The sequence below is a fragment of the Patella vulgata genome, chromosome 3 (assembly GCF_932274485.2).
Source record: "Patella vulgata chromosome 3, xgPatVulg1.2, whole genome shotgun sequence".
Taxonomy (NCBI): domain Eukaryota; kingdom Metazoa; phylum Mollusca; class Gastropoda; family Patellidae; genus Patella; species Patella vulgata.
Window position 1 is genome coordinate 66,822,584 of NC_065881.2, and position 22,748 is coordinate 66,845,331.

The 22,748-nt window shown below is 34.4% G+C and overlaps 1 protein-coding gene across 2 annotated transcripts in view; it reads left to right on the plus strand.

The window, feature by feature from the left end:
• LOC126816067 (uncharacterized) overlaps positions 1 to 22,277 on the plus strand; it is a 59,638-nt gene extending 37,361 nt beyond the window's left edge. Inside the window, exons 10-16 of one of the 2 annotated variants that reach the window (XM_056099584.1) lie at positions 4,544 to 4,722; positions 7,425 to 7,486; positions 9,805 to 10,912; positions 11,110 to 11,823; positions 12,168 to 12,622; positions 15,754 to 15,971; positions 20,113 to 22,277. In XM_056099584.1, coding sequence (XP_055955559.1) covers positions 4,544 to 4,722; positions 7,425 to 7,486; positions 9,805 to 10,912; positions 11,110 to 11,823; positions 12,168 to 12,622; positions 15,754 to 15,971; positions 20,113 to 20,197 — 2,821 coding nt within the window. In that variant the 3' untranslated portion in view covers positions 20,198 to 22,277. The remainder of the gene's footprint in view (positions 1 to 4,543; positions 4,723 to 7,424; positions 7,487 to 9,804; positions 10,913 to 11,109; positions 11,824 to 12,167; positions 12,623 to 15,753; positions 15,972 to 20,112) is intronic. The other variant, XM_050542247.2, reaches the window with a different exon arrangement.
• Positions 22,278 to 22,748: the final 471 nt, after the last annotated feature.

Here is a 22,748-nt window from a genome sequence, read left to right on the forward strand (position 1 = left end):
CCAGTTGATTAATTTATAGTATCCTGCCACGTGATTGACACTCAATAATGATTAATCCAGGATAAATATGATTAGAATTTTAAGATTTTTCCGCCAGTTCTCAAAAAGAATCGCCAGTACCGCAAAACATTATCATCAAAATTATCGCCAAAATCCAATTTTAATTGCCACTTTCATATTTTTATCGCAAATTGCGACTTTGGCGACCAACAGTGTGTGCCTTCCCTGGATTTGATCTCTAAAAGGAATATCAGTCCAAAAATGATTCAGTTCCTTTCTGTATTTACAATATATGATGAATTCTAATCTGATAAAAACGCTCCTCGTATACAAATAGTTTAAAAGGGGCCCGACTAATCCCGGAATTCACCGGAATTCATTTACAATCACCGGAATTCACATATTATCACCGGAATTCACTTCGAAAACCCCCGATTCCTCCCACAAAACTAATTTATTTTAAATGCATAATACATTATAATATAACGAATAACTATTTTGATCTCTCCACAGGCCAGATGAAGGCGCTGTAGGTGTATTTATTTGAAAGACTACCAGAATTCATTTCAAATATATACATCATGATTATGATAACGTAGGGCGTGTCGAATTACCCAAAAACTCCAAAACAACACCCAGTAATCACTAATTACAATACATTACAACAAATTGCAATGAAAATATACATATGGTAGTTTCCTGTCAACAAAAATCACATACATGAGTTATCTCCTGTGAACCTCTGATTTGGGCACAAAGCAGCGAGGCTTCTTAAATTCAACTAAATTGTTATTTTGTGTTTCCAGTCAACATTTTTGGAGTAATTAGGTGTTATTTTGGAGTTATTATGTAATTCGACGCAAATTGTCTAAAAAAGCCGTATAATAATTACGACATTTAAATCTAGCAAGTTTGCGGTTACATTATGATCATTTAAAAGATCTGCCTCGCAGAATCCCTAATAATCGCTTTCCTCCATATAAAGAGTGAAATAAAGTCAACACTCCGTGATGACCGCGACTAAAAACAAACAAAAAAACGGTGAATAATATAAATTATAAATGGACCTAAAAATACAGGTCCATGATAAAACATAAATGATCAACACACATTGAACACAATGGAAAGAAAATTTAAGAACATGATAACAGCGTTATCACAAACACAAGTATGTGCACGGTCTAGATCAAAAGAGAAAAAGACAATCCTGAAAGTGTTGTGATCGTTTATATAGAGCGTGGTCACGTGTTTATACACACTGATTCGGTGAGCTATTTTTTAGCCTTTAAAGTTTGAGCGAGTGTGCATGGTTTGAAAGAACAATGAGAAATATGCAATATAAATCCGAGATGCCCGAAGGGCATATATGGAATATAATCCGACGCACCCTACGTTATCATAATCATGATGCATATATTTGAAATGAAATCCGGTAGTCTTTCAAATAAATACACTTACAGCGCCTTCATCTGGCCTGTGGAGAGATCAAAATAGTTATTCATTATATTATAATGTATTATACATTTAAAATAAATTAGTTTTGTGGGAGGAATCTGGGATTTTCGAAGTGAATTCCAGTGATTGTCAATGAATTCCGGTGATTAGTCTACCTGGTATAAAAGTATGGCATATCAAGGTCACAATTTTGATCCGATTTTGATGAAACTTTAAATTTATGTTTATACAAAGATCTTCGCTTCTTTCAATGAACGCATATAGGAAAATCACGTTTTTAGACTTTGTATTTCTAGAAGTCACAATTTGTATTCAATTATAAAAAACGTTTAAATATATCTCTGTTACACCCAAATGATAGTCGAGTCTGAATTTCATGAAAATTGTAGCAAAATTGCCGAACAAAATCGCCGCTCATTGTGACCCTATAGAGTTCATAATTTTTATCCCATTTTGAAAAAACTTAAATATACATTATGCAAGAGGTAAATCTGCATATTGCAGATCAATCTTTAGGCTTGAAATGTTATCTAAATTATTAATTAGACATTAATTAACTTATCCAAACCATAATCAACTCTTGATGCCATCTCTAGCCTGTGATATTTAGCAGATTGGAATACATTTTTTTGATCATAATTAAACGTAAAAATGGATAATCAAGACTTTGGAAATGTGGATCTATGTTACCGTCACCCCTGTCCCTCTGTCCGTCCGTCGTCCACAATTTCTTGTGAAAGCTCAAACTCCAAAAGTTATTATCCGATTGTTTTAACATTGATATATATGGTTTACATTAGTGAGATGAAGCAGCCTATTTAATTTCAATAATTTCTGTTTATTACGTCTAGAATTATGGCCCTTGTTTCACTTTGTTGAACCTTGTGAACACTATTACGCCAAAAGCTATCATCCGATCTTTCTGAAATTTATATGCATTATTTAAATTGGTGAAATGAAGAAGCCTATTAAATTTCAAAAATTTACGTTTATTATGTCTAGTGTTATGGCCCCTGTTTCACTTTATTGAACCTTGTGAACGCTCTAACGTCAAAAGTTATCATTCCATCTTTCTGAAATTTATGTGCATTATTTAAGATAGTTAAACCACGAAGCCTATTAAATTTCAACAATTTACAATAATTACTTCTAGTGTTATGGCCCTTGTTCAACCTTGTTAATGCTCGATTGATGAAAGTTATCCGATATGTATGAAATTTATATGCATCATTAAAATTTGTGAAACAGAGGTCTATTGAATTTCAGCAATTTCCGTCAATTACTTCTAGAGTTATGGCTCTTGTCTTACTTTGTGAACCCTGTGAACGTTTGAAAGACAAAAGTGATCATCCGATCTGTATGAAATTTATGTGCATTATTTAAATTAGTAAAACGAAAAAGCCTGTCAAATTTCAACAAGTTCTGTAAACTACTTCCAAAGTTGAGGCCCTTGTTTCAGTTTGTAAAACCTTGTGAACCCGCAAACGACAAAAATTATAATCTGATCTGTATGGAACTGTCTTGTAAAGACCCCCAATTACAAATGTACCTACAAAGGAATAAATGTGCAACAACCCTTGTCGACTGCTCGGACGATATAGCTGCTGTGGGCGTATGTTTCATTGCCTGGCAACCTATCTTTTATCGTACCGATGTTAGTAATGGATCGAGGCTAGCCTAAAATTCAAAAGCTAATATCTCAGTTCAGATTAGAGCAATTTGGAATTTTCAGCATATTCTATTTATGCTATCTATTTTTTAACTATTATAGCGAGAACTGTCAACTCTTTATCTAATCTCCCATAATGCCCCATTAAACTATATGTTTATATCCTAAAGGTCTCGGTTCCTTTCCATATTTGTGCATATCAGCCTGTAACTTCATGGATTATGATCTTTGATTGTATGAAAATTTATGGTTTTACCTACCAAAAAAATCGTGAAAATCGGGTCAAAATTGCACAACAAAATGGCTGCTTATTGTATGCAAATAGTATAAAAGTATGTAATACCAAGGTTTTGGACGCATTAGAAGTCACAATTTTTATCTGATTTTGATAAAACTTGAAATGTATTTTTATAATCCAAAGATCTTGGTTCCTTTCGATATTTTTATCCAATTTTGAAGAAACTTGAAATATATGTTTATATCCCAATTCCTTTTGATATTCGTGCATATTGAACTATAAATTCATGGATTATGACCCCTGATTCTATGAAAATCGTATCTTTAGCTAAAAAAACAAACTCTAGGGGTCACAATTTTCATTTTATTTTGAAAAATGTTCCTATATGTCACTGTTACATTGTAATTACAGTTAAGTTCGAATTCTGTGAAAATCAGACTGAAACTTCCTGTCAAAATGGCTGTTCCCCTTTACGCAAATTTAAAGCATGTAATACTAAGGTTGTTGACACTCTATAGAGGTCGCAATCTATATCCGATTTTGATGAAACTTATGTATGTTTCTATCCCAAAGATCTCTGTTCCTTTTGATACTGATGCATGTAACATCCAGGATTATGGCCCCTTGTTGTACACACACAATTGGAGTCTCACGATTACAGTGTTCGGGATGAGCAGCTCCGCAGAAAATAAGAGGGATTTTGAGCAACATATTCCTGAACTAGCGACCTAGTGTACTTTTCGCAGTGTTATGTTGGCTTAGACTAAAAAGTGATCTCTCATGCATACCATTGGTCAATGAATATGCTTAACTATTTGTGTGTGATGTTTTGCTCAAATAAAATTACTTAGATTCTTCTTAACTGCATGGTAAATCGAGCAATTTTAGCAAGAATATAGCTTTGGCAGGAACACATAGAAATCTCTCTCGTAGATCACTTGAATGATTTCACCTAGATTTTGTTAGAATATTGGTTGGATCTAACAGATTCAACATCTTCAAATGAACCTCAAGGTGTGGACCGAGTGAAATTGTGAATCAACAAATATCAAGATGTTGGTAATATAAATTTGGTATGTAGTGTAACCCCTTTTCTTCTTTACCTTTAGTTTATATACCAACTAGTGCTTTCTAGATGTCTAAAGACACTATAATTGGGGCCATATTTTTTTTCCTCCTAGAAACTTGCAACATCACGAAGAAAGGTGTGTTATTGTAACAGGATCTGATAATCTGTTTGCTGCTTTAGAGAGTGTTCTTGTGTCACAATTTATGAATGATGGAATTAATCCCATGTGCTTCATTACACCATTTGAGAGTGATCATAATAAAGCATTTATAGCTTTCAAGAGTTCAGAAGGTAATTTCATAATAAAGTTTTTTCAATCAATTTAATTATCCCGCACCGAACAAAGTTAGGGAGGAATATTGAAATGGGCTCCGTCCGTCCCGATTTCGTTTCCAGAGTATATCTCATAAAGATATCTTTTTGAAACTTTGTGCATACATCAACCTATTACAGTAGTTGTGTCTTTTGCTATTTAGGAATTTCTTGGATTTATAGTTTTTGTGTTTCCATGGAAACAAATTTGAACTTAGTTTTTGGTGTACATTTTTGTTTCCGGAGCACATCTCATAAACCATTCAAGATATCTTCATGTAACTTCATACAAATATTAACCTATTATAGTAGTTATAACACTTTTACATTCATCAACCTATTATTTTATTATCTGATGACCATCCTTCCGGAGCTTATTTCATTATCTGTTCAATAAATCTTTTTGAAACTTTGTACAAACATCAACCTATTATAGTATTTTATTTTCTGATGTATAAACTTATTGTTTTAACATACAGCAGCTGATTGAGGTAGGCAAAGGTTGTTGTGCAAACCTTACAGGGAGTAGCGACTCTGCCTTGTCGAGCTACTGTGATCAGAGTTTAAATCTTCTGACTAGTCCCATTGATGTTCCAAGAAGTTGTTTTCCCTTATGCCTTCCAAACAAGTGCAATGGTGGGAGAAGGTGATGACTAATCATCTTGTTTGATTTGATTTGATCTTAACAGCTAAATCTGCAGTTATAATGTTTGCAAAATAGGACATATATCTCCCAGTATATTGCCGAAATATAATGTATTCTAAGATTAGCTTCTAGCAATCTGATTAAAATACAGATCTATATTTCGTTTCGTTTTTTTATACTTTCGATGACCTACACTACATGAAGATCTGACAAGTTATAGCGATAGGTCACGTCAGGGTTCAAAAGGCCGACTTATGACCCTATGATGTCAGACATTTGATTAACCAATCAGCATTGATGTTACTTGTGGATTACCGACAGTTCCGTACAAAACACGCCTAAAGCTCGCCGTGACAGACCGTTTGATTGGCTTATCCCTGACACCATTCAGAACACGAGTTAAATAACAACTCTTCCAGATCCAAGTGTAGTAAAGACAAGTAAAATGAAATTTTGAACTATAAAAACGAAACGAAATAGGATCTGTGTTTTAACCAGATTGAGATTCTAGTTACCAATCATGCACATGTTATGATTGTGTTCAAGAAGTTCAGCTAATGCTCATGCAAATTGCTTTGAGTAAGTTTGATAATGCACTAAACTTATGTATATTCTAACATTAACGAGAAGTTATTTTCCCCAGAGAAAAATCCTGAAAATTGGAGAATCTGTGATCGCTCTGAGAAATGTTTTGAAATATGGTTGTATATTGTCGTCATCACCTATCTGTCGCTCGTTGCGGAAGCTCTAGAGGCTAAATTTAATATCCGATTGCCTTTAAATTTATACACAGTGTTTAAGGTCATGAGATGAAGAAGTCTATGACTCTTGAAGATTGTACAAACAATAATAAGAGAGTAATAGAAGGATGGGTACATGTATATAAGTAAACATTCTAATAAGAATTAAGTAAAGGCAGCTGTCCAATTAAATAAAAGGAATGTCATATAACAACACTGACTACTAAAAACAACTTCACATTTTTGTAAGCAGGGGACTATTAAAATGGGTCTGTCTGTCTGTTTGTCCATCCGTCCGTCCGTCACACTTTTTGGGACACAATAACTCTCCTTTAAATTGTTCAAACTTCGTATAGGTGTTTATTAGGTCAATGCCTTGATCGGGTTTGAATATGAGCATTTTCTCCTTAGGGTAAGCAGAGATAAGCAATTTGATTGGTTGATGGTTTGAGACACGATAACTTTAGTTCTAATTAAGTGAGAGTGATCAAACTTGGTGTATAGTTTCATTACATCAATACCTTGACTAAGCTCAGGGTAAGCAGATGGATAAGCAATTTGATTGGTCGAGACTTGAGACTTTGGAACACAATAACTTTCCTTCTAATTGAGGTAGAATGTTCATTCATTAGGTGAATGCCTTGATCTAGTTTGATGATAAACATGGTCTGCTTACGGTAAGCAATCTGATTGGTTGATGCTTCGGGGCACAATAACTTTGGTTATAATGAAACTCTGAGTAGAGATTCATTATATCATTACTTTGACTAAGTTCGATGATGAGAATTTTCTGCTTAGGCTAAGGAACGATAAGCAAGTTGATTGTTCAAGACTTTGGAACATAACAACTCTGCTTTTAATTGAGGTAGAATGTTTAAACTTGATGTAGATGTTCATTAGGTAAATGTCTTGACTGAGTTCAATGATTGACATTTCGAGCTAAAGCTCGATGAAACATCAAAACACAGCTAAATTCATGATATTAAATGTTTTGTACATTAAACATTAGAATAAGGCAGAACAAGAAGCCAAATAAATTCTAATGATTTTCCGATAATTAATTACTGCGTTGTTACTCATCAGATTTAGTGCATTGTAAATTTTTTCATTACCAACATGTAACCATGTAAGCAAAATGTAACCAATCAATTTATGTGGACTCTCAGGACTGTTTATGCCAAATGTTTCGTTGTCTGGCAATCTACCGTTGGTTACAATGTGCAACATGCCTTTGGCTAGAACGTACAACCATTGTGTTGTGTTAAAATGAAGTCTTACTTTGCTTTTATTTTTAGAAAGAGTTTCTGCTTGCAATTCAAAAAAGTTTGAAAAGTTGACATTTGAAACTCCAAGTTATGTAAGTAGCATAAATATATAATCAATTTTAATATATAAATTATTAGTAACCAGATTATATGTCTAGATATGAAATGGAGGTGGAGGTTAAGGCTAGGCCAATATGTTTTGTGTACTTCAAGCACTCTCAACTACGAAGAAAAGCCTACAGTATCAGATGAATATTTGTTTGCTGTTAAACATGAGATGAACAAACACTTTAAATTGGAACAAAATAAGAGTTACTATGATGCAATTTGCAATTTTGTAATCATTCAGTTAATCAGAATTATAGAAAATTAGCTTTTAAATCATGTTTATCTATCCACATTCCTTATAAACAATTTGCTGGTCAAAGTTATGATTTCCACCCCCGCCTTTCGAAGAAAACAGGGGACTATTAAAATGGTATTGTCCAAATGTCTGTCTGTCACAGTCTGCAGGTCAAAGTTATGATTTTTTATCCTGTTGTTTTCTTGATAAATATTGACCTGGTTATGAATCGTATAATAGCACCTGAATCGCAATACGTATTGTATTATGACTGCAGTGGCAATACTTAGCACTAGTCACTTTAGAACTTGAAAATTTGATTGTACTTGTGTGATAGTAGTGAAACTTTGTATATAGTTTCATTACATCAATACCATGACTAAGTCTACCATTTTCTGCTTAGGCTAAGTAGAGACTTTGGAGAGAGAGAGAGAGAGAAATGGGGTTTAACGTCCACTCGACACAAACTAGGTCATTTCAGGACTAACATATGGTTTAATTTTATTTCAATAATTCGCTTGCGTGTAGGGGTCTTTAGCAGTAGGAGGAAACCGGAGGACTCGGAGAAAACCCACGAGGTTGGACAGGCGACCCTACTCCTTGCCACGTACAACCTGGGATTCGAAACCACGCCAGTTGACTCAATGACAGACTTTATGATACAGCGCGCGCACGCTAACCATTCAGCCATCCAACCCCCCTAGAGACTTTGGAACACAATAACTTGAGCCTTCGGGTAGAATGTTCAAACTTGGTGTAGGTATTTATTTTGTGAATGCCTTGACTGAGTTCGACGATAAGAATTTTCACTAAGGTTAAGCCGAGATAAACAATTTGATTGGATGAGATTTGGAAAATGACAGCTTTGATTCTAATTAGGATTGGGTAAAAGCAATGATATATATTATATGAAATTTCATGCAGGATCTTTTTAACAGGTCATTTTTTATTGAATAGATTCATATAACTATATTAACCGTTTTATTGGGCTAGGATGTACGACAATAAGATCAAAAGTCATGCCAGGAAACAAAGATTCTGGAAAAGAAAAAAAGTGTATATCGCAAAAATTTGCCATCCACAACCATGTTGCATACATTAGAGAGACAAAAGGGTTGGGTGGCACCAAAAAAAAAGGTTCATTGATTAAAGATGTTCTGCTTGCTTCTTGTATTTCAATCAAATTTGGTAGGTATGTTGTTTGGTTCCATAGGGGTGAGGTGAGTTTGGAAGGGCAGGACTATAACTTAAAGGATTTCTGAGGGTTGGTGGTCGAATGGTCTAACATGTGCGCTTTAGATCGCAAGGGCTGTCATCAAGTCAAGTGGTGTTACAAGAAATCTTGCTTGTCCAACCTTGTGGGTTTTTTCTGATTTTCTTCCAACAGAACAGAATTATTTAAGTAAAGTTGAACAATATGTTAGACCCTAAATGACCTAGTTTGTGTCGAGTGGATGTTAAACCCCATTTCTCTCCCTGTCTGTCTGAAAGGATTTCATACCAACTTGTTATGCATATTATTTGGCTGGCGATTTTGGATGTTTTCAAATGAGGCTGATCAACTCTATGTTCATTTTCACACAGTTTGGCCTTTTTATCCAAAACAAATGTGTGTAAATAAAGCTGTTTGGCGACAAAAACAGGATAATGTAGTCATTTTCTCAAAGAAAAATTATCGACATAGTGCAACCCAACCAACAGGAGATTAAACAAATTTCACCCACTGTTTCTAAATATACATTGATTGACAAGATTATTGATTGCTTTAATTGTATCAATATTTATCGTTTCCGAAATCACAACCCTATTGTACAAGTTTTTGAAATTAGATCTTTATTTTGTTTTGATTTAAATATGTTGTTGGTCATGTTAAAGTTAAAAAAAAAAAGAAAATTCTATTACTGAAATGTATTTGTAAACATGGCATTGCTGTCTTTAAAGAAGTTGAACATTGAATTTCAAGCTTATTATTTAGAAACTGATAGGATAAATTAAATTTTTTGGTGGATTGGACAAGAAAGATGCTTTTCTGTTCATATTTCACTTATTTTTACCTTTTTTATTCAGATAATGAATGATTTTTCATGTCATGTGAGCATCCCACCAAATAAAATTATGACAGTCAAAGAATTAAAAATGGAATTAGAAAAAGCTTCTGGCGTTTTTGTAGACATCATTGATCAGAATAAGATTTATATAGAAGGTTGTGAAATACAGATTCGCTTAGCTGAAACCATATTAAAGGAAAGGTTGCAAACTAAACCTAAACCAACATCATCAGAAAAGTACCCTGGAGGAGCAAGACCAAAAGAAGCAACTAGCTCTAGACAATACAAAAAATACAACATAAAGAAATCTGTGTTTAAAGCTATACAACAAATCATTGGTAAAGAAATAGTTCAGAAAATGTCTCATTCAGAACAACCTGATGGTAATTTTGATTTCTATCTTCCTGAACCCACTACTGATAGAACTATTCTTAAGATAAAAGATTTAATAGAAGATATCCGTCATGAAGAAGTAAAAATACCAGAAGATAAGATGGATGAAGCTTGTGAGTTTAGTTGGAATCATGATTATAAAGAATCTGTATATGTTGGTGTTGATGATGATACAAGTACTGTACATGTTCTGGGAGTAGATTTTAATGAAGTTGAAGAAATCGTCTACAAATTTAAAATAGCTGTAGGCTTAGTCACGATAACTAATAAAAAACAACAAAGAACAAGAGATGATAGTTTTAGTAGTCTTCCACAACAGACAGAACTTCAAGAACAGACTTACAATACACCTAGTAAAAATATAAAGGTCATTGTTAAGAAGTCAGATATTACTAAACTGAATGTAGATGTTATTGTTAATGCTGCTAATGGTATGATGGCTCATGGTGGAGGTGTAGCTTCTTTTATATCTAAAGCTGGTGGATACAAACTAAACCAAGAATGTCAAGACTATATCAAACAATTTGGACAAATTCCTGTTACTGGTATTTGTAAAACAACTGGAGGTGATATGAGATGTAAAAAAGTTTATCATGCTGTGGGACCAAGATGGATTGACTACCCTAATGACAGAAAGACGTGTCAAGATGATTTATGTAAAACTATCATAAGATGTCTGGTAGAAGCGGATAAAGATGGTTATAAGTCAATAGCTATTCCTTCCATATCATCAGGTATTATTACATGAAATAATCAAGTAGTCCTCTGAATGCAATAATAGATCTACAATATTGAATTTAGGAAACGTGTGGACAAAAATCATGAAAGATGGGGGTAACTTTAACTTTTTTATAAAATTTTGTAAAGTCCCAATAAGATTTCTTTCTCTGATCTTTGAATGCAGTTTAACTATCTTTGTTATTTTCTTCAGCCATATTTGGAGTACCAAAACCAATCTGTATTGAAATGTATGTAAGAGCTGTCCATAGTTTTGATAACCTGCACAATGTCACCAATCTTAGAGAAATCTACTTTGTCGATATTCAAAAGGATATGGTTTCATCTATTCAAGGTGGTTTCGAAATGTTTTTGAAAAATCCATTGGATGATTTACAAAAACAAACTCTTGGACGACTGATTGACGATATATCAGGTGGAACAAGATATGGGGACATAGATTCAGCAACATCATCTCAGAGTAATCCAGGCAGGTCAGATGTTACCCAATCACAAGAATCACAAGTGAAAATGGTAATAAAAGAACAGGAATCTAAAACATATATGATATGTTATTTAAACCCTGATTTTAGTATACATATTTATCAAGCTGATGCAATCACATCTACTAAGACAGAAGCTATTACGACTTGGGAAGATACACAACTCAGCAACTTTAATGCCAATACTAAAGTTATCATTGAAGAAGCTGGTCAAAATTATGAAGATGAAAGAACAGAGATAAAAACTAAGAACAAAAATATGTTTAAAGCTGGATCTGTTATTACTACATCAGCTGGTTCATTACCATTTAAATATATCTTCCATCTTGTTTCTTCAATTAAACCAAAAAAAGAAGAAATAGAGAGTTTAATCTCTAATCTTATTGAAGAGACCAGAAAGACATCAGTTCATTCGGTTACCACAGGTCAGATGTTTTAATGCATTTGTTTGTATTTCACGGTACTGACATTAATTGTTATCAATATTTTGGTTATTATAGTGATTGAAAAATAACCCCTATAGTAAATTATTTTACCATTACGATAATTATTAAATTATTTTGATATATGATAGTAAGTACAAGTAAAACATTCACCAAATTTCTCAAAAAATAAGAACATAGCAATAATTCCTATTCTGATCTGACTACGGTACATTCTGGGTAGCTATAAGTAGGGCCTACCGTAATTCATGATGTTCCACCATTCATCTGAATATATGGTTTATTTGTATTAATTCCCATGAATAAAAATTATATATTATAAATAGGTAATGGAAATCTAGATGCTTCTATGCTGCTTGATGTTTTGTTGAAACAACTACAAGAAAATATTAAATTGAAAATATCGTCCACCTTGAAGGAAATACATTTGGTTGTTAAATCAGAGGAGATTATGACAAAGATCCATAAACAGCACCAAGATCTGGTTCATCAAGAAGATGATAAAGCCGGAAATGATGAATGTAGTATTTGTATGGAAGTTATATCAGAAAGGAAGAATTTACCATGTGGTCATTCTTTCTGTGGACCCTGTATTGATCAAGCAATGAAGTGTAGCATATTCTGTCCTATTTGTAGAAAAAATGTTTATGGTGGTATACAGACAGGTACCCAACCAGATGGACACATGGAAGTTACAAAAAATATATATAGTCATCTTCCTGGATATGAGAAATATTGTACTATAGAAATCAAATACATATTCAGAGATGGCATCCAGTCGGTAAGATATCAATCAGCAAAATTAACTTTGACTTTTAAAGTTTCTGAACTTTTTGATGGTTTGTTAATACCTTGCTAACTACAATATTGTTATTCCTTGATAGTTAACTTATTTAGCTATTGAATTTGATTGCTAAAAGTGCAACTCTCACCATAATGTTAATTTAAGGGTGCATGAATATCAGAGCCACTGCAAACAGCATTGCAACTAGAAGGATCCCACAAGCAGCCATAAGAGGCTGCTAGAGGTGGAAGTACACACATTACTGGCTTTTGATTTTTAAACCTTGGGCCTACATTTCAGTGTAAAGTAGAGTTGCTATGACCTCTGTGAGTTGTTGTTGAGTTTCTTTCATCAATAAATTTCTATCCTACAATCATTCCAAAAATCACATTTCAGCTTCATTATGTCATGCTAGCACTAGTTGTTGTTGAGTTTCTTGCATCAATAAATTTCTATCCTACAATCATTCCAAAAATCACATTTCAGCTTCATTATGTCATGCTAGCACTTTGAGTCCAATCTGTTGTGCATTTTCATTGCATGTCAGTATATTTAGATGTCTGTAAAAGTGGGGACATCTAAATTTTCTTCCTTTTCCAGACTTATATCTGTTAAAGGAGATTGTCCATCTGTTTCTGTATTCTAACGAAAAAAAGATAATATTGACAGGTACTCGGATCAACTGTGAGTGTATAAATAATACACTTTAAACATTTGTGTCTTAAATCTAGATTTAAATTAAACAATCCTGTCTGAACACTTTATCACAGCTGGTAAGTCATTCCCTATTTGTCTTTGAAAGTTACTGAAGACAGATATTTCCAATACACAAGGTTGGAAGTTAAAACATGACGAAAATAAATGTTCAATGTGTTTTTCCATCATAACACCAATATCTTTAACCCATGGTGCAAACTCAATACTGCAGTCAGAAATATAGAAGCACTAACAAAGGCTTCTAAGGAGACTATAGTGATCCACAGTGTAGAATGTAGCGGACAAGTCAAAAAAAAAGGTTTGCTATGGTTGTTTAAGCTCAGCAGATTATTGAACACATGTATAATGGTTGATTCAGTACTATGATTGGTCAGTAAGCAGTGAATTGAAACTAAACCAAAATACTGTGAGGCAACAAAGGACTGGAAATTAATGATTATGACCCATTTTATACGCCCACATTGAAATGTGGTCGTTGGCCCCATCCGCCTGCTTGTGGGCGCTCTAGAGGCTAAATTTCCGATAATTACTGCCCGAGTTATGGCCCTTGATCACTTTGATAAATCCTGTGGATACTCTCGAGACCAAAGTTATCATCCGATTGATTTTAAATTCATACACAGTGCTTACCGTCATGAGTCAAAGACACCTATTAGTTTGAAAAATCTTGTGGATGCTCTACAGGACAAAGTGATTGTTCGATTGACTTTAGATTGATACACAGAGTTTAAGGTCTTGAGACAAACAAATATATTAAATCCATGATATTAAATGTTTTGTATACTTAACATAAGCATGAGGCAGAACTAGATGCCAAACAAATTTTAATGATTTTCTGATAATTATTGAATGAGTTGTTACTCTTAATCAGATTTTAATGTATTATAAATGTTTCATTACCGACAAAAGAAAAAATATGCGACAACTCTTGTTGACTGCCCTGACAACTTAGCTGCTGTGGGTATATGTTTTGTTGCCTGGCATCCAAACTTTAAAGATTAAGTGAAATTTGCTTATTTGTCAGTGTGAACAGGAGGTTGGTGTTTGATCCATGCATTGGTAGGGTGACCCACCATAAATAAATATCTCCATATATCTCGACAATTACGCCACAATATTTATATATATGCCAAGCCTCAAATCAGTTTCACACAATTATAGTCACTAAAAAACGATCATGTTGTACTTAATAAGCTATGACCATTAATCGTGTATAAATAATAGACTGAAAACTGGTTCCAAGAGTCGTCCATAACATCCAGACACTTTTGAGTAAAAGATAGGTTACGTGCCCTTGTTTTGAAATTAGTCTCGCTTAACCAGCCTATCGACCATTCTACGTCTGATTGACAGGTCGGGATAATCAAGACTACTTTTTTTACGAAACATAACAGAAAGCTAGAACAAGAAATTGAATTTAGAAATAAGCACGTTAGGTTGCTCAACAATCGTTTTAAGAAGCTTGTAAAAGTAAAATAAAACTACTGCTAGTATCATGTTCCTGTCTAACCCGAGTGATTCAGAGATATTATTTGTACTAAACCAAAAGATGCCACTCTTAACGGTACAGTTAATGATAAAGCGATTTAAAAAATGAAACTAACGTAATTTCTAAATCTGCTGTAATAACCAAGAAGCTTAATTTTACTGCTATTCAAAATCGTCAACAATAAATTTTTTACGGCTGTAATAGTTGGTAGATTTGTAGAGAATTGCACGTGCCATGGCTATTTATAGTATCATACTGTCAGAAAGTTGGTCTCGGCACGGCGAATGTGCACGCTTCAGTGGTAGTCTCGAACTATCAGCGGTGGACTGTATTTCTGTGAGTACATGGGTCACCCTAGCATTGGCCAAGAAAGTGCACCCAGATTTTCCGGCATGGTTCCCCCTTGTCAGTGATGCAGGACGGAGGGCCTGACAAAGACAGCTGTCTAGTCATTCGGATGAGACGAAAAACCGAGGTCCCGTGTACACATTTTTGTGCATGTAAAAGATCCCTTGACAGTTGGAATTCGATATAAGAGTAGGCCGTAGTGCCGCTGTCCGGGCAAAATTTCCCTCATAGCACACTGTATGGCGTATGCCTGTCTTCATTAGCTTAGTTCGGAGCAAAACAGTAGGACGTTAAACCCTATTTCATTTCATTTCATTTCATTTCAGTTTGAACAGAAGCGTCCTCATTAAAATTAAAAATAGGTCTCCAGGTTGTTCAAATATTATAACACAGTCGGTATCACAACATATGATTATAAATCCTGATCTATTCCATCCATATTTATTGTTGGAAATCTTTGCTTTGTTGTAATCTTTTTTTTTCGTATACTAAATGTTGGCCTACATCACAAAGTAATATTCGATCACATGGTAATATTCAGTCACATTATATATCTTCTCACTGTTTGTTACAGGAGAAACACCCAAACCCTGGTAAACCATTTAAAGGTACAACAAGAACAGCTTATTTACCTGATAATAGAGATGGTCAAGAAGTCTTGTCTTTATTGAAAACAGCCTGGGATAGAAGATTGATTTTTACTGTGGGTAAATCTGTTACAACTGGACAAAATGATGTTGTAACCTGGAATGATATTCACCATAAAACAAGAGTACATGGTGGACCAGACAGGTTCAGTTTTATTTTCTGTTATGACCATTGGAAAGTTTGAGATATTGTTTTTATATGCCCACATTTTCATGTGGACATATATTGACTTCGCCCCTGTCCGTCTGGACCTCAGTTAACAATTTGTTTGTAGACACAATTTTTATTCGATCTTGACAAAACTTGAAATTTAGGTGTATCCAAAGGTTCCTTTCAAAATTGGCATGTATTGGACCGTAACTTCATGCATTATGACCCCTGATTGTAAGAAAAATCACGATTTGAGCTAGAGGTCACAATTTTTATCCTGTTTTGATGGAACTTGAAATATGTTTATAACTCAAAGATTCAGTTCCTTTCGATATTTGTGCATATCAGATTGTAAATTCCTGGATTATGGCCCATGACTGTACGAAAATCCGCTTGTTAGCTTTTAAACCCTCATGAGGTCACAAATTTTCTCCTATTTTAAAAACTGTTCGAATATATCACTGTTACACCTTCGTGATGGTTGAGTTTGAATTTCGCACATTTATCAGACCGTAACTTCCTGGATTATAGCCCCTGTTCGTATCTGGCAAAAAGTGGGCGTATCTTGCATGGCAAACGCTTCTAATTAAATTAATTTTTTAGTGAGTTATTTTGGTGTGCATCTGACCTCTTTCTCAAAATTCTTGTGAATGTGATAGAGGCTATGGTTTATAACAGATTCTTTTCAAATTAAGTTTGAAGCTTTGGTGTCATGACAAACCTGTCGATAATCAGCATTATGCGACCTATTGTTCCAGAGTTATGCCCTTTATATCCACAAAAATAGTGAATACGGTAGATGCTGCAGTTTTTAACAGATCACTTTCAAAATTGGTGCGAAGCTTTGGGTTCACTAGATGCACTAACCCTATCGATAATCAGCGTTTCACAACCTTCTATTCCAGAGTTGCCCTAATTTGCCGGAAACCTTCTGAACTTGATAGAGGCTACAGTTTTTAACACATTTTTTTTTTCAAAATTGATATGAAGGATTTGAATGAGGTGACGATTTTACCAGTTCCTGCCCATCTCTTGCAAGATGTGGGCATATCTTAAATGACAACCGCTTGTTAGTTTCACGGTCAGTGCCAGGAGACTAGCTAGTTGGTAAGGGATTGGTGTTCAGTCTCTAGACTCCCAATGAGTAGCTTGGTTTTTCGTAATATCCGAACGACTAGACACCTATCCTTGTCGGGCGCTGCGCCACTGACACGCGGAAACCATGCCATATAATCCTAATGACCTTTCTTGACCAACACCGGGATCGAACCTGCGACCTTCAGGCTAGCGAGCCAGCATCTTGCTCACTGAACCACGAACCACCGTGGCTCCCTTGAAATTTTCTTTATATTCCATTTTATACTCCCACAATTTTATGTGGACGTATATTGTCGTCGCCTCTGTCCATCCGTCCGACCGTCCACAATTGTTTGTGAAATATAGGTTTATCACCCTTAGATCTCGGTTCCTTTCGGTATTGGCATGTATTGGACTGTAACTTCATGGATCATGGCCCCTGATTGTACGAAATATCACGTTTTTGTGAACACTGTAGAGGTCACAGTTTTTATCCGATTTGGTTTAAACTTGAAATGTTTGTTTATAATCCACAGATCTCTGTTCCTGTCAATATTCACGGATATCGAACCATAACGTCCTGAATTATGGCCCCTGTGTACGAAAAATCGCGTTTTTAGCTTGTGGACCCTATAGAGGTCACAATCTTTATCTGATTTAAAAAAACTTTTGAATATATCACAGTTACACCCTAAAGATGGTTGAGTTCAAATTTTGTAAAATCAGACCAAAACGGACGGTCAAAATGGACGCCCCTTGTTCGCAAATAGTGTCAAAATATTGTGTATCAGGGTTTTGGATCCTATGGAGGTCACAATTTTCATCTGATTTTGATGAAACTTCTAAAACATGTTTATAACCCAAATATTTTGGTTCCTTTCCATTTTCGTACATATCGAATCGTAGCTTCCTGAATTATGGCCTCGAATTGTAAGAAAAATCAGTTTTTATACGCCCACATTTTCATGTGGAGGTATATTGTCGTCGCCCCGTCCGTCCGTCCAGTCTACAGGTCACAATTTTTATCCGATTTCAATGAAACTTGAAATATAGGTTTATCACCCTAAGATCTCGGTTCCTTTCGATATTGGCATGTATCGGACTGTAACTTCATGGATTATGGCCCCTGATTGTACGAAAAATCATGTTTTTGGCTTGTGAACACAGTAGGGATCACAATTTTTATCCGATTTGGTTTAAACTTGAAATGTATGCTTATAACCCAAATAAGCTCGTTTCCTTTCGATATTCGTGCATATCGGAACGTAACTTCCTGAATTATGGTCCCTGATTGTACGAAAAATCACGTTTTTAGCTTGTGGATCCAATAGAGGTCATAATTTTTATCCGATTTAAAAAAACGTATTATTATATCACCGTTACACCCTAAGGACGACTGAGTTCGAATTTCGTGAAAATCAGCCCAAATCTGACAGACAAAATGGCCGCCCTTCGTTCTCAAATAGTGTAAAAATATGGTATATCAAGGTTGTGGACCCTATAGAGGTCACAATTTTTATCTGATTTTGTTGAAACTTGAAATGTAAGTTTATTACCCAAAGATCTCGGTTCCTTTCGATATTCGCGCATATCGAATTGTAATTTCCTGAATTATGGCCCTTGATTGTAGGAAAAATCACTTTTGTTTTAGCTTGTTTTCTATCCATCTCTCGAAAATGTGGGCGTATCCTGCCTGGCAGCCGCTGGTTAGCTTGTGGTCCCTCTAGAGGTTACAATTATTATCCAATTTAAAAAAAACATTCAAATATATCACCCTACACCATAATTTTGTCTGAGTTTGAATTTCATAGGCGCCCCTCGTATGCAAATAGTGTAAACATCTGGTATATCAAAGTTGTGGACCCTCTAGAGGCCACAATTTTGATCCGATTTTGATGAAACTTGGTATGCAAGTTTATAACCCAACGATCTTGGTGCCATTCAATATTCGCGCATATCGGATCAAAACTTCCTGAATTATGGCCTCCGATTGTATGAAAAATAACGTTTTTAGCTTGTTGTACCTCTAGAAGTCACAATTATTATCTGATTTAAAAAAAACGTTATACCGTAATGTTTGTTGAGTTCGAATTTCGTGAAAATCGGGCCAAAACTGTCGGATAAAATGACTGCCCATCGTATGCAAATAGTGTAAACATCTGTAAATCAAGGTTGTGGACCCTCTAGAGGTGACAATTTTGATCCGATTTCGATGAAACTTGAAATACATATTTATAACCCAAAGATATTGGTTCCTTTCGATGTTCGCGCATATTGGATTGAACAAAAAATCACGTTTTTAGCTTGTGGTTCCTGTAGAGGTCACAATTTTTATCTGATTTAGAATAAAAAGTGTGAATCTATCACCATTACACACCAAGGTCTTGGTTCCTTTTGATAATCAAGGATACCCAAACTTAACTTCCTGGATTGTTTGAAAAATCGCATTTTTAGCTTGCAGATTCTCTAGAGGTCACAATTTTAAAAAACGTTGAAATACATCACCATTCCACCATAATGAAGGGAAAATCGAAATAAAACTGCCCGACAATATGGACCCTCTTTGTACGCAAATTGTGTAGAAGTGTGTAGTATGAAGGTTGTCGACCCTCTAGAGGTCACAATTTTTATCCAATTTTGCTGAAACTTAAAACATATCTTTATATCCCAACGATCTCAGTCCCTTTTGATATTTGCACATTTCAGGCCGTAACTTTCCTGGATTATTGCCCTGATTGTACAAAAAATTGTGTTTATTTCTAGCTTGTTCTCTATCCATCTCTTGAAAAATGTGGGCTTATTCTTTTACAGTGAGAACTTTCAGCTCTTTATCTAGATCTTACATAATGCATCTTTAACTATTTGTTATTAATTAGTTTAGTACTCACAACCCTCCAGGTGACCGGATCCAGTAGCAAAGAATGTATTTAATGGGTCTAATTCCATATACTGTAAAATTGTTGAGTAAATTTTGTGTCCCCATCTTTGGCTGTGGACTCTCTGTCTTTGTATCTTATTGTTTGATCATCATTAAAATTATTTATAAATTGTTTTGTAGTTATGGCTACCCTGATCTTGGTTATTTGAATCGTGTTAAAAAAGAACTAATGGCACACGGTGTAACACCAGAAAAACCAAGATAATACAATTGCTATGGAAACAAAAAAAAAGAAGGGAAGAAGATTTTTTGCTATTTATAATTGTTTTTTACAAATTTAATTTTAATTTTACACACCGATATTTTCTTCTTCACCTATATTGTTTGCTTTTATATAGTAATCACTCCAGTCTATCGATCTGTCTAATATTTCTTTTCGGTACCATATAGACTCCATTCTATCAATCTGTCTAAAATTCCTTTTCGGTACCATATAGACTGATTTTCTCATCAAATCAATTTCAAATTTATATTGATTGTTAGATTATATTAAGGTGTGGGCACTCACATATTTTATTTTACATTAAAAAGTTTACTCTGTAGATTAAGCCAATATTGTGATGACAGACATTCTGTTCACCAATGCCAAGTTTATGTGGAAAATTAAAAAACTGACTTTTTGCCTTGTACACAGACACAAAGGGCTTACATCTCTTCTGAACCACTGATGCGTGCGAGGTAGGGACTTAAATTTGAACAAATTAATACTATTCTTACACTAGTTTAAAAAAAAAAAACTCTATAGTTTCAAGATGTTTTCAGGTAAATTATTTACAACAGTCGGTATTGAAGTCAAATATAGAGACCAATGTAGTAAATATTATATTATTAATTTTGCAGTGCAAATCATTGAAATCAGGTCAAATATCTTTGTTTACCGTTACATGGAATAGGTCAGGATTTAAACAATACATCAAAGGTGATTTTCCGTGCTCTCTCCCATTTAAATTGTTTTTCCAATTGACCTCATCAATAACAGAACTTTGCAAATGTTGAGGTGAAACGGTTAAGTAGGTCCGGTTTTTAAACAAAGGTTATGTGCAACTTTTAAAAAACAGGAAAGTTTGCCTGGTTGAAATGTTTTTCATTTCAACATAGCTACCTTTTGGCGGATTTTGCTTCGTGGAAATGTTTCTTGTTTTAACTTGATTTGTGAGTTTTTGGTCGATTTTAATATATTATTCTTTAACTAGATATTGTAATTAATGTATAAGTGTGTGATTTTATGACAGAGGTAGTATTAATTACATTTTAAATATTATTGATTTTCTGATATAAAAATATGCTTACTAATTTGTATAGCCAGTTACCTGATTTATTTTTATAAGTCTTAAAATGTGTGAGAGAGTAACGGCCCAATGCTTTACTCCACAAAAACAGAACTTTACTAACAGGAAGTCATATGAACAGCTTTTAGTGAGTCAGCAATAAAAGATGATGACAACTAATCTTCAAATGAATTTGAAAAGGTCAAAACAAGATGAAATGTCGAATTGTAGACACAATTTAGAGGCTAAAGTTACAATTTGATTGGCAGTAAACTCATAAACAGTGTTTATAGATTTAACAATTTCCAACAATTACTGTCAGAGTTTTTGCCCTTGATTAATTTAAAATATCTTGTGGACATTCTAGAAGCTAAAGTTATCATTATAGTAATATGGATGGCGGGGATTTGTGCTAAAGAACTCATATGTAGAATAATATTATGGTCTTGATTAATTATTCTCCATTGTCAAAATATTAGCTATGGTATAATTTTATTTTGAAACGCAAATTAAATTGTTTATGAAATATTGTACCAATAACAGGACATGGGGGGCTAAAGATTAGAAATAGAGAAATATGGTGGTTGAAACAATATCGTTATCTTTACAAATTAATGATTCTAAGTTCATAACCAAAAATATAGAAAGTATAATGGTTATTTAGATATGTTAACGCAGCTATAGTTTAGTAACATGTTGGTCATTTGCATTTTTGCATTCTTCAAGGATAAATTGTTATTGTTTGAAATACACGTGAGTGGAAAATTTCGAATTAGCCTACCCCACAGACAAATTAGGCACCTATAAATATGAGGGAGTGGGGGCTAGAATAGACAGACATGCATTGGTTTCTTTAGACGAACATTTCACGATGTCTAGCCACGCTGGTTAGACTTTTACAGGAAGGAGTGGGGTTAAGAGAAGGAGATGTTAATTTTAAATATTGTAATACAGACTATTGTGTAACTGTTGACATAAAAACGTATAGCCAAAAAAAAATATCTTTGTTCCTGTTACTTATTTGATTCGGTATCGTAGAAAGATGCAACAGTAGTCAGGCCAGAGAGCCAACCAACACCTAGACGATCAAGGGCTGTTCCAAAATATGTAGTAAGAAACAATGCATGGGTTATACGCGGGATGTGACCACCGGTTTCCCGTCTGCTGCTCTCCACATCTAACAAATGACCCATGGTGCTACATGATCCGATTGACCTGAAATGTGTACAGTGTTTATGTTCACAATCCGATTCAAAGGTTGTATAATAAATGTTACTCCAGGAAGAACTAGAAGCCAATCAAATTTTAATATTTTTGATAATTTATTCATGGGTTGCTCCTCTTGATCAATTTGTAGTGCTGCTCGGTCGACTAAGCTCCTTTTTGCATACCTGTTTTTGTTCTTTTTTTAGCTATTCAACAAAGAAGCTCTGATATTTCTTGGCCTAGCACCGGTAAATATATTGTGTAATAGCTTAACTTCCACCT